General features: G+C 44.8%; 1 protein-coding gene across 5 annotated transcripts in view; it reads left to right on the plus strand.

Annotated features, from left to right (window-relative positions):
- Positions 1 to 12,618, plus strand: part of MYBPC3 (myosin binding protein C, cardiac) — a 135,507-nt gene that overhangs the window by 81,502 nt on the left and 41,387 nt on the right. For all 5 annotated transcript variants that reach the window (XM_030559829.1, XM_030559831.1, XM_030559830.1 and 2 more), the window contains 2 exons: positions 1,646 to 1,750; positions 9,959 to 10,147. In XM_030559829.1, coding sequence (XP_030415689.1) covers positions 1,646 to 1,750; positions 9,959 to 10,147 — 294 coding nt within the window. The remainder of the gene's footprint in view (positions 1 to 1,645; positions 1,751 to 9,958; positions 10,148 to 12,618) is intronic.

Genomic DNA, 12,618 nt, shown 5'->3' on the forward strand with positions numbered 1-12,618 from the left:
CCAGCTCTTACCCCTGGCTTTGACCGCTAGGCTTAACTGTCACGGCTCCAGCAACTAGGCCTGATTATCCCCATCATGGTGTCTGACACAGAAAACCCAAGAAATGGGAGCCATGTCAGATTTTCTCATTTCCTAACAGGTGGAATTTAGGCACGATACTCCTGGGGGAATTCTGCGCTGAAAAATTAAAAATTCTACATATATTTTAAAATTCTGCATATTTTATTTATCAAAATAACACAATATCATCACACCAGTTACAATTATTTTGTTAATTTTATTTCAAAATACGTTTGTCAGTAAGTATGTCTGTAATAATAGAGACAACAAAAAAGATTCAGGAAATGTTTTTTGACAAACAGATTCCTTACTGGGCATATTAATACAGAATTTTTGAGTAATAATTCATTCAAACTACAATACAGAAATGCATTTTCTGAATCCCACAAAAGCAGTGCAAAGACTTGTGGGAGTCAGAGGTAATGGAGGAGCTGAGGGAGAGGGAAGTAATTGCTGGGAAGGAGGCTGAGAGTGAACCTAGAGGGCTCTTGGGTGTGGGTGGAAGAAGAATGGAACAGTTTTTTTTTGCAGGGGAGAGACTGTTAGGGAGTTGGGGAGCCTCCTCCATGCAGACCCTGGCTGACCCACAGCCTCTCCAATTCAGTCAGGCACATCTGCCCTTGTCCCCATGTGTCCCTGCATCCCCACTCAGCCACCCCACCTCCTCCCTACATGGCCCTGCACCCCCACTCCCATTCAGCCCCTGCCCTAGTCTGTCCTCCCCACTAGCCCTTTTCAACCCAGTCTATGTGACTCCCCAGCAGCCTCATGTTCCCTGCTCTGTCTGTTCCCTTCCATATCCCAGGCCTTCTCACCTGTCCCCATGGGCAGTGCTCTATGAGGAACCCAGCCTCTCTTCCTCCCTAGCTGCTGCAGACTGCCGTGGCTGGTGAGCCGGCTGCCCTTTGTTCTGGCATCACAGCAGCCCCTGGTGGGTTAAAGTTGTAACTGCAGCACCTCTCCGGCAGAGAAAAAAAATTGTGGGGGACAGAAATTCTGTGCATGTGCAGTGGTGTAGAATTCCCCCAGAAGTAGCAATGGACAGCCTCTCTCTGCAACAGCTCCCTCTGCCTGCCAAATTACGGAACAACAATGATGTGTCTCAGGATTGCACCTACCCTGCAGGCTAGGGGAAACATGTTATGACTGTAGCTGTCAAAACCTTGGTGGGGTGTGGGCAGATTATACAGACTGCTATACAGCTAAAAATTTCTATTTCACAAAGATGTGTCTATATATGTATAGATTAAGAAATATGAATAACCAAACATAATTTAAAGTAAAAGCAACCTAACCTAGAAGCATCAAAGAGCAGGGCTCAGTCTGGACTGAGGTAATGACTTATACTGTATCTGGTGCTTAAATGCTACAGACCTAGATCTGTGCATTAGAAATACCACAGACAGACAGACAGACAGACAGTGTCTTCAAAATGAAGGAGGAGGGATCTCTCAATAGGTTTGATTTGGCTGTGCAGATATCGTTTAGATATATAATGTGGAAAAATGCTAAACACAAATGTTTATAAACATAGCTGATGGTAAGGGTAACAATTTTGACACTCCCTCTCTCATACAATCTTCAGATGTTCCTGATCCTCCAGAGGCTCCCAAGATAGTCAATGTTGGAGAAGATTACTGCACAGTGCAGTGGCAACCCCCTAAATATGATGGAGGACAACCAATACTGGGTAAGAGTTGCTAAAAAGACGGAGTCCTCAGCAGACTCATCTACACCAATTACTGGCCCTTTAAAATGAGACATGAGGACCTTTACCAGCCTGTTCATACAGAACTCAGAGATGCCGACTGTTAAAACTGAGAGATGCACATGACTCATTCTCAAGCTATCAGAATCCTGACCGTTTAATCTTAGGGGCAGAGTGCCCTGTATCTGCCCCATCTGAATCAGGGACACATTTAACTGACAGAGTTAAGCATGTGTTTGGACAAGGGCACAAATGCGAATGCCTAGTGTTAAGGCAGAAGGAAAATAAAGTCAGACATTCCCATTCCAGACTCTGAAACTTTGCTGAAGTCTATAGAGTCTTGACTTACTTGAGTTTCCTTGCTTCAGTACAGTCCTACCTTTATGAAGCCTTATGAGAAGCACTGGAGCTATGGATGATCTACTATATTCCTCCCTTTTAACTCCTTGTTCTATATTCTAGGAGAGTAGAGTTTGTATTAGATCTTCGTTTTTTCCCAAAAGAAAGGAGTAACTTCTATAGGAGTCACTTTTACCCTGTGCAGGAATAATAGGACCTGCAAAGTGTCCATTCCAGCCACCAAGGAGTTAATAGCTTAAACTATTAGATGTGAAGGAATAAACTAGTGGTTGCCATGCTGCTGTTTTCAAAAGCTCACAAAACAGTTTGAAAAGGTCACACCAATGGTTCAGTTATGTGGAGGTCTTTTGGGTAGGGTCGGGTCACTTAAGTATTATTTTCAATCCCTAATGAAAGTTTTAGCCAATATCATGTCAAGGATTTCGCTATCAGCAGAACTAGAACAAAAACTGCAAATACTATGTTTAGTAACAGTTAAGGTTGCAGCAGAATTCACTCCTTTCACTGAAACCCTTAAAAGTATGAAAATAAGAAGTTAAGGGGAAAGGCTTGTGCATTCCCTTTCATCTTCATATTGCCCATAACATTATCTTTGATGCATTTCAACACTCCATAAGGATTTCATGTCCATCTCCAATAGACAACAAAAAGTAATACAACTTCATTGAAGTTACACTCTCTAGCACAGGGGTAGGCAACCTACGGCACAGGTGCCGAAGGCGGCACGCGAGCTGATTTTCAGTGGCACTCACACTGCCCGGGTCCTGGCCACCAGTCCAGGAGGTTCTGCATTTTAATTTAATTTTAAATGAAGCTTCTTAAACATTCTGAAACCTTATTTACTTTACATACAACCATAGTTTAGTTATATATTATTGACTTATAGAAAGAGACCTTCTAAAAAGGTTAAAATGTATTACTGGCACGCAAAACCTTAAATTAGAGTGAATAAATGAAGACTTGGCACACCACTTCTGAAAGGTTGCTAACCCCTGATATAGACAAAACTGCTAGTGTAATGTCAGACCTGAAGAAGAGCTCTGCGTGGCTCGAAAACTTGTCCTGCTCACCAATAGAAGTTGGTCCAATAAAAAACATATTACATCACCTACCTTGTCTCTGTAATATCCTGGGATTGAAACAGCTACGGCTACACTGCATAGTGTAATATAGGCACACACATCCTGCAGCTGCTACTGGCTGTATCCAATTTTCAGAAGTCCAGAAAAGACTTTGGAGGGTTTTAGAAGTGAGTGATGACACAGACTTCTTCACAGAGGTTCCTTCCAGCTGATAGATTATGTAATCAGTTCTAAACATGGAGGGTTTCTCAGGGTGGATTTACTTTCAGTAACTTTTAAATGGGGATACAGGTATGCATTTCATACACAAATTATGTGGGAAGATTCATACAGTTTAAGGCCAGAAGGGACCATTAGTCAGAGGTCATTAATTTTCACCCTGTTACCCCTACATTGAGACCAGTAACATGCATTTAATAAAGCATAACTTGTGTTTAGTGAAAGCACATCTTCCAGAAAGTTATCCAGTCTTAATTTGAACACAACAAGAGATGGAGACTCTACCATTTTCCTTGGTAATTTGTTCCAATAGTTAATTACTCTCACTGTTAAAATTTTTTGTCTAACTTCTAATTTGAATTTCTCTGGCTTCAGGTTTTAGCCACTGCTTCTTGTTATGCCTTTGTCCATTACATTAAATAACCCTTTATTGCTAGATATTTTGTCACTATGAAAGTACTTATACACAGTAATCAGGTCACCTCTCAGTCTTCTTTTTGATAAGCTAAACAAATCGAGCTCCTTAAGTCTCTCACTGTAAACCATTTTCTTCAGCCCTTGAATAATTTTTGTGGCTTTTTTCTTCACCTTTTCCAGTTTCTAATAATCTTTTGTAAAATGGGAACACCGGAACTGTACACAGTATGCAAGTAACAGTTTCACCAATCCATATACAGAGGTAAAATCACCTCTCTGTTCATACTCCCTACTTCCATGTTTACGTAACCAAGGATCACATTAGCCCTTTTTGCCACAGAATTCACTTGTTCATCCACTATGACTCCCAAATTCTTTTCAGAGTCACTATTTTCCAGGATACAGTCCCCCATTCTGCAAGTATGGCCTCCATTCTTTGTTCCTAGTTGTATAACTTTGCATTGGGTTGTATTAAAATGCATTTTCTTTGAGGCTTTGCTTAACAAGCAATCCAGATCATAGTGTATGACTGCCTGGTCCTCCTTATTTACCTCTCTGATAGCCAGTCTTTGTGTCATACACAAATTTCATCAGCAGTGATTTTATATATACGTCCCAAACACTGATGAAAATGTTGAATAGTTTTGAGCCTCATTCTGATCCCTGCAGACCCCCACCAGAAACACCCCTATTCAATGATTCCCCATTGATAACTACTTTTTGAGATCTGTCAGCTAGCCAGTTCTTAATCCATTTAACATGTGCTCTGTTGATACTGCATGACATAACCTTAGTCCCAAATCTGGACCTTAGCGTCTAAAATATGGGGGTTAGCATGAAAACCTCCAAGCTTAGTTACCAGCTTGGACCTGGTACTTGCTGCCACCACCCAAAAAATTAGAGTGTTTTGGGGCACTCTGGTCCCCCTGAAAAACCTTCCCTGGGGACCCCAAGACCCAAATCCCTTGAGTCTCACAACAAAGGGAAATAATCCTTTTTCCCTTCCCCCCTCCAGGTGCTCCTGGAGAGATACACAGACACAAGCTCTGTGAATCCAAACAGAGTGACTTGCCCTCTCCGTTTCCAATCCTGGAAACAAAAGCACTTTCCTCTTCACCCAGAGGAAATGCAAAATCAGGCTAGCAAATCCAACCCACACACAGATCTCCCCTGATTTCTTCCTCCCACCAATTCCCTGGTGAATACAGATTCAATTTCCCTGAAGTAAAGAAAAACTTCAACAGGTCTTAAAAGAAAGCTTTATAAAAAAAGGAAAGAAAAAATACAAATGGTCTCTCTGTATTAAGATGATACAATACAGGGCAATTTCTTAAAAGAATATTGAATAAACAGCCTTATTCAAAAAGAATACAAATCAAAGCACTCCAGCACTTATATTCATGCAAATACCAAAGAAAAGAAACCATATAACTTACTATCTGATCTCTTTGTCCTTACACTTAGAAACAAAAGATTAGAAAACAGAACTACTTCTCCAAAGCTCAGAGAAAGCAGGCAGACAGAAAACAAAGACCTCAGACACACAATTCCCTCCACCCAAAGTTGAAAAAATCCGGTTTCCTGATTGGTTCTCTGGTCAGGTGTTTCAGGTGAAAGAGACATTAACCCTTAGCTATCTGTTTATGACACTGCATAGTACTAATTTTTTAATCAGGATGTAGTATGGTACTCAGCCAAACACCTTACACAAGTCCAAATATATTAGATCTATGCAGTTACCTTTTTCAGCCGAACTTGTAATCGTGTCAAAAAATTAAAATCAGATTGTTTGACAAAACCTATTTTCCACAAAATTTTGACTGCCGTTAATTATATTCCTATCCTTTAACTCTTTACCAATTGAATCCTGTATCAGCTTATCCAGTATTTTGCCCAGGACTGATTTCAGGGTAGCTTGCCCAGGTCATCCTGCTTGCCCTTTTGAATAGTGGAATAATATTAACACGCTTCCATTCTTCTAGAATTTCCCTAGTGTTCCAAGATTTATTAAAATTAACACCACCAAGCCACAGGTCTCCTCAGCCAACTCTTTTACGACTCTTGGTGAAAGTTATCCAGGTCTGCTGAATTTAAAATGTTTATCCTTACTAGATGTTGTCTAACATCCTACTCTGTACTAATGGGCTGGAAAGTACTTCATCATTCTCCTATGATACGAGTACATCACCCTGCTTCTTTTCAAATATAGAAAATAAATGTTTACTGAACACTTCTGTCTTTCTGGCATCATTAACAAATTTACCATCTCTATCTAGTAATGGACCTACAGCAGGCCTGCACAACATACGGCCCGTGGGCCCCAAGTGGCCTGCAGAGGCTCACTGTGCGGCCCATGGCGGGATTCAAAAGGCTCTGAGCTGCCCGCAGTGGCGGGGGGCTCAGAGCTCTTTAAATCTCAGCCGCGGCCGGGATTCAAAAGGCTCTGAGCTACCCGCAGTGGCGGGGAGCCCAGAGCTTTTTAAATCTCAGCCATGGCCGGGATTCAAAAGGCTCTGAGCTGCCTGCAGCGGCAGGGAGCCCAGAGCTCTTTAAATCCTAGCAGTGGCCGGGATTCATAGGGCTCTAGGCTGCCCGCAGCAGTGGGGAGCCCAGAGCTTTTTAAATCTCAGCCATGGCCGGGATTAAAAAGGCTCTGAGCTGCCTGCAGCGGCAGGGAGCCCAGAGCTCTTTAAATCCTAGCCGCGGCCGGGATTCATAGGGCTCTAGGCTGCCCGCAGCAGCTGGGAGCCCAGAGCCCTTTAAATCTCAGCCACGGCCAGGATTCAAAAGGCTCTGCGCTGCCCACAGCTGCGGGAAGCTCAGAGTCCTTTAAATCCGAGCCGCGACCGCGATTCAAAGGGCTCTGGGCTGCTCGCAGCCCCGGGGAGCTCAGAGCTCTTTAAATCTCAGCCGCGGCCGGGATTCAAAAGGCTCTGGGCTGCCCGCAGCCACGGGGAGTCCAGAGCCCTTTAAATCCCAGCCGTGGCCGTGATTCAAAAGGCTCTGAGCTGCAGGCAGCCGCGAGCTCAGAGCTCTTTAAATCTCAGCTGGGATCCAAAGGGCTCTGCGCTGCCCGCAGCCGCAGAGAGCCCAGACCCCTTTAAATCTCAACTGCCAGGGCCGGCTTTAGGCCAATTGAACCAATTCCCCTGAATCAGCCCGCCCGTAAGAGGGCCACATGCCCAAGCCCCAGTATGGCGTACCGGCAAAAGCCAGTGCGCTGTAGCGGGGTGGCCCAGCTTCCCCAGGGGGCAATTTAAAAGGCCTGTGGCTCCCAGGCCCTTTAAATTGCCACCAGAGCACCACTGCTGGAGCCCTGGGGTAGGGCTGTGGGGCTCTGGGGGCTATTTAAAAAGCCCGGGGTTCCTGTCCTTCTACCGCCCCGGCCCTTTAAATAGCCACCAGAGCCCCAGCACTTCCCCAGGGTTCCTGTGGCTATTTAAAGGGCTGGAGCGGTAGAAGAAGGGGAGCCCTGGGCCCTTTAAATACCCCCAGAGCCCTGGGGTAGCGGGGGGCTCTGAGGGGCTATTTAAAGGGCCGGGGCTCCAGCTGCCTCTGCCTCCCCGGTCCTTAAATAGTCGCTGAAGCCACACTGCTTCCCCAGGGCTCCCTCGGCTATTTACTGGGCTGGGGCGGTAGAAGCAGGGGAGCCGCGGGCTCTTTAAATAGCCCCCAGAGCCCTGGGGTAGCAGGGGGGGGTCTACAGATGCCTTTGCTGCTCTGGTCCTTTAAATAGCCCCTGGAGCCCCACCACTTCCCCAGGGCTCCTGCAGCTATTTATAGGGCTGGGGCAGTGGAAGCAGGGGAGCCCCAGGCCCTTTAAATAGCTCCTGAGCCACGGGCTGCTACTGCTACTGCTACCCTGGTGGGGGAGGCAGGAGGAGGGGGCACTCACCATACAGGGTGGGCTGTACTCCCTGTACCTGCACCAGTTGCCTGCAGCCAACCCCTGCTGCACCTCCTGCCCTGCCTGCACCAGTTCCTGTCTGCAGCCAGCCCTGCACCCGCTGCCCACAGTCAGCCTGTCTCCAGCCAGCCCCTCACCCCCTGCCTTTCCTTCAGCCCTGCACCAACCCCTGTCTCAAGCCAGCCCTGAAACCCTTTCCCTGTCTCCAGCCAACCCCTGCCACATCCCCCTGCCTGAATCCAGCCAGTCCTGCACTCCTTTGTCTCCAGCCCTGCCAACCCATGCCGCACCCCCCCTGTGGCCCTGCCTGAAGCCAGCCAGCCCATCCCACACGCCGTCTCCAGCCTGCCCCACACCCCTTGCCCAGCCTGCAGCCAGACCCTACCTCCAGCCACCTCCCCACCCCACCTCCAGCCAGCCCCATGTCCACTGGTGCCCTGTAGTTCCCAGGGAAGTAACCCTGCACACCTGCTTCAATGAGGTGGGCAGGGAGCAGCTGGGAACCACACGTGCACCCTAGCACACACTCAGGGAGTGGCGGAGCTCATTTCTAGTTCAGACACATCTTTTTAAAAAAGAACTTTAGGTAGGGTTAACATACATCTGTACTTTCCCGGACATGTCAGGCTTTTTGGATCTTAAATCGCCATCCAGGAGGAAAATATGGACGTATGGTAACCCTATTGGTACAAAAAATACATACTGTGGCAGAACTTTTTATAGGGAACCGGTTGCTAAGAAATGAAAGGCTTTTTTTTTACACTTTTTTTTCTTTCAGTCATCCCTGCCGGGGCCCCGCACTTCCTAAAGCCGGCCCTGCCAGCTGCGGACGGGATTCAGAGGCTCTGGGCTCCCCAAAGCAGCCCAGAGCCCTTTGAATCCCGACGGCGGCTCCAGCAGATGCGCTGGGGCTGGGATTTAAAGGGCTCGGGCTCCCCTCAGCAGCAGGAGCTCTGGGCCCTTTAAATCCCTGCCCCAGCCCCACAAAGCTCCGGGTTCCAGCAGCCACCGGAGTCCCGGGCCCTTTAATTTGACCCTGAGGGCTCCCAGCCAGCTCTTCAGCTGGGAGCCCCTGGTTGATTTAAAATCAAGTATCACCTCCCCACCCCCAACCTTCCTTTTTGGCCCACAGCTGTTTTGGTGGGGCGGCACTGGGAAAGGAGTGTTTGTTTCTGCAGGGCTGGCCAGTGCTGGGGCAGAGTGTTTCCGCTGGGCCGGGGAGAGGGGAGTGTTTCCGCGGGGCTGGGGGGTTTGGCCCTCAGCTGTTTTCTTTGGAGTAATGTGGCCCTCGCCGCTTTATGAGTTGTGCAGGCCTGGCCTACAGTATTCCAAATCGTTACCTTCACATGAAGCACTCATGCCTTTATTGGTTCAGTGATTAATGAAGAATACTTGTTCCCAAGCCATGTAATAGGTCTAGAGAAGACAGATGGGAACTCTACTCTTTCTCAACTTTGTTTATTATTTTTACTTACTATATATAATAGAATACTATTATTGTACAGCATCAAGAATGTGCTAAGTGTTTAACAACAGACATAGAAAGGCATCCACAGCCCCAGAAGAGCTACAATCTAAATTTCCAATATGATCAAACAAATAAGGATGTCAAATAGTTGAGAGGGAACAGAGCATGGAAGGTGGAGAGCAACAGCAATTTAGTTATATGCACATCCTGGCAATTCATTTACAATTATATTTCTCTCTCTCTCTCTCTCTTTTGTTTTAAAGAGGTTTCTTATTGCCTTTTATTTGCTTACTTGCCATTCTCTCTGGCTTAGGACAATTTGACTGAAAAGGGAAATATGTAAAAGAAATAGTCAATTCCAGTAATGTGGGTTTCCTTCCTTCCATTGTTGTTTTTGTTGAGGAGGATAGTATCACCATATTCCTTCGCAAAAGCTCAGGCAAATTTCAGGTCTTGGAACAGAGAAATCAAATCTGATGACAAGAACTAATGACAGTGTAGAGTGGCTACTACTGGGCCAGCAAGACTCTGGAGCACAGGAGGTAGACAGTACTGGACCCCACATACATCCCCAGAGAGGAGGCTCTGAAGTGCAAACTCAGCAGTGTTGGGCCTGGATTGGGCGCCTCCATACAGTTAGAACAAGGGTAGTTTTCCTTTTTCTTTTGCTTCAGAAAATTATGCTGTCTCAGCCACTTCTTATTCTTGTACATCACAGAATTTTTTTTCATTCATAGGATATATCTTAGAGAGGAAAAAGAAGAAGAGCTACCGGTGGATGCGGCTGAACTTTGACCTTTTGAAGGAGCTGTCATATGAAGCCAAGCAAATGATTGAAGGTGTTGTTTATGAGATGCGACTTTATGCTGTGAATTCCATTGGCATGTCCCGGCCTAGCCCCGCCTCACAGCCCTTCATGCCAATTGGTGAGTTTCATCACATGGTACATTATCTCTATGACTTCAAAGAAACAGATAAATGAACCCTCACCTTCTCATTCCACCTCTCTAAAAAGAAAAAACTTTTCCTTTTTTTGAGACAGCTAACTAGTCACTTGATATTTTCTCTCCATTCCATACTTCTCACCCTTTTTTCTTTATAGAGACAATGTGAGTGAGGTAATATCTTTTATTGGGCCAACTTCTATTGGCGAGAGAGAGTCAAGTTTTCAAGCTTACACAGAGCTCTTCTTCAGGTCAAACCTTTTTTCTTTGTAATTTTTCTCTTCTCTTGCTCCCATTCCCTTCCCTGGGAAGCACAGAGGTTCTAGTTTCGTGAAACTGCTGATGAATTTCTAGCTGTTATAATTAGAAGTGTGACAGCCAAGGCCAGATCTGGAGAGGAGAGGGAACTAATTAATAGCATTTTCCCAGTCCCTCTCAGCTTCCCTTATTCCCTTATGGGTGCAAATATCATAATATCCCACCTCCTTTAATCCTAGCCCCCTCCAGAGCTACAAGGCTAGTTGATTAAGAAAATATCCAAGGAATTATTTTCTATAAATAATTCCTCTCAACCCAGCAGTACAGTGTCTCCAGCAGTCCCTGAGCTGGGAGCAAACTGTATGAGTCTTCAGGAAACCAGCCATCTGAGGGCTTTAGAAACAGCAGTAACAAAAATACCAAAGCTGGAGTCTGAAATGACTAAAGTGACCCAAACTGCAGACAGTAGCCAGGGAGAACAGTCTTCTGAAGGAGACAGTGTGAAAGCAAAAGTCCATTGCCAAGGGCCAGGAAGGAAGGATGAACTGCAAGAGGGGTCTGTTAAATCTGGACTTCAGTCACCCAACAGTTGGGCTACGGAGACAGAAGGGAAGCAACAAGAACCATCAAGAGGAGCTACTGAACAAAAAGGTCCAAAGTTTTTTCATGGAACAGGCAGAGATTTACTAGATTAGGGATAAAGCCTGAGCCCAGTGCTTCAGAGAATAGTATTTGGGTTTGTAGGATGTATTGTATGGTCATGTGTGCTGCTAATTACCTTTTCCTCCTGTGTATGGTGCCCAATCTTTATCTCATTTTGAAAATGAAGGATGTTGATGTAATGCGGCAACAGCAAGGAACTGGTTAAAATCTGATTCTTTTTAATAGCATCATAAACTACAATGCTAATAATATAATCTACATCTATTAAACAAGTATTCAACTGTACTGATCTTACAGTATAATTGAAACAGTTAAAACAATATTTAAAATGTTCAAAATATTCCAGAGCTTATTAAACATACTTGGTTTGGCAAAAATAATTTATTTAAAATGTGTTCTGCCATACCATATGAGAATGAGCCACTGTATTAATACTTTGGTACACAGTTTACATCCTCTCACATGTATTAGGTTCTCTGCAGTCCTTTTATGAAATGTGTCCCAAATAGAGTATCTTTTTCACTAAGGATATAAAATGCTAGAAATGCACAATTCTGCAATTCCAATCTTCAACTCCTCAGAGCATATGTCCTGGGGATATCCTACTTAAATATCTATCTGGATGAAGCAGGGGTCAGATAACAACAGCTGGAAAAATTCTCAATACAGTATATCGGTCATGCAATACGTGACTTTAAGCAAGTTCACTTTCAGCTCACATTTTTGAACTATGGATTTAATACTGGTACCTAAATCTGAGTTTTGTTTTCCTGAGGCCTATTCGAGTCTCAGAACTCTTAAGCAAGACTTTTCTTTGTGTTTTTTTTTCAAACTAGTAGAAAAGAAGCACACCTAAAGATAAAATGAGATGCTAGGACTGTATTTAACTGCTATTCTTGCTGAGCTATGAAGTACAGAGGATTCACAAGGCAAGAAAGCCTGTTCTGAGGGGGCATGCTGAAAAATGTAGCAGAAATGAAACCCCTTGACACCAAAATGTTTTTTCTGATATTTCTGTTTCTGTTGCACAGACCAGATCTAGCTGCATTTGTAAATAAATATGGATACGATGGGCCAACAAACCACCACAGAAGTAAAATGTGTTACACCAATTTATACCATTGCTGAATTTGGCCCTGTCTATGTGAATTTTGCCTGATAATAGTCAAGTCATAAGTTCAGCATACAAATTTTACAGATATTGTTTTTTTCCCGTTCCCCTGCTCTCCTCAGCTGAAAAGCTGATTCATTTCTCAGAGCTCTAGTCTCTTCATCTGCTTTTATCTATAAAGGAACTTATGCACAGCAACTGCTATCTAGCTAGACTTCCTATGTTACTGTACAAGTATCTTGTATTCCTCCCTGTCCTGGTTTTAGTCACTGACTCTTCCATCAAGTGGAGCGATAGAGGTTACATTTTGCAGTATTTTGATATGATTCTATATTGTTTTGCCCACCCCGCCCCCCAGTAAGATAATTCATACCCTGATCACTCCCTGTACATCTACCATGTTCTCTCACTTATAATCCTA

Source organism: Gopherus evgoodei, chromosome 4 (genome assembly GCF_007399415.2).
Source record: "Gopherus evgoodei ecotype Sinaloan lineage chromosome 4, rGopEvg1_v1.p, whole genome shotgun sequence".
Classification (NCBI taxonomy): domain Eukaryota; kingdom Metazoa; phylum Chordata; order Testudines; family Testudinidae; genus Gopherus; species Gopherus evgoodei.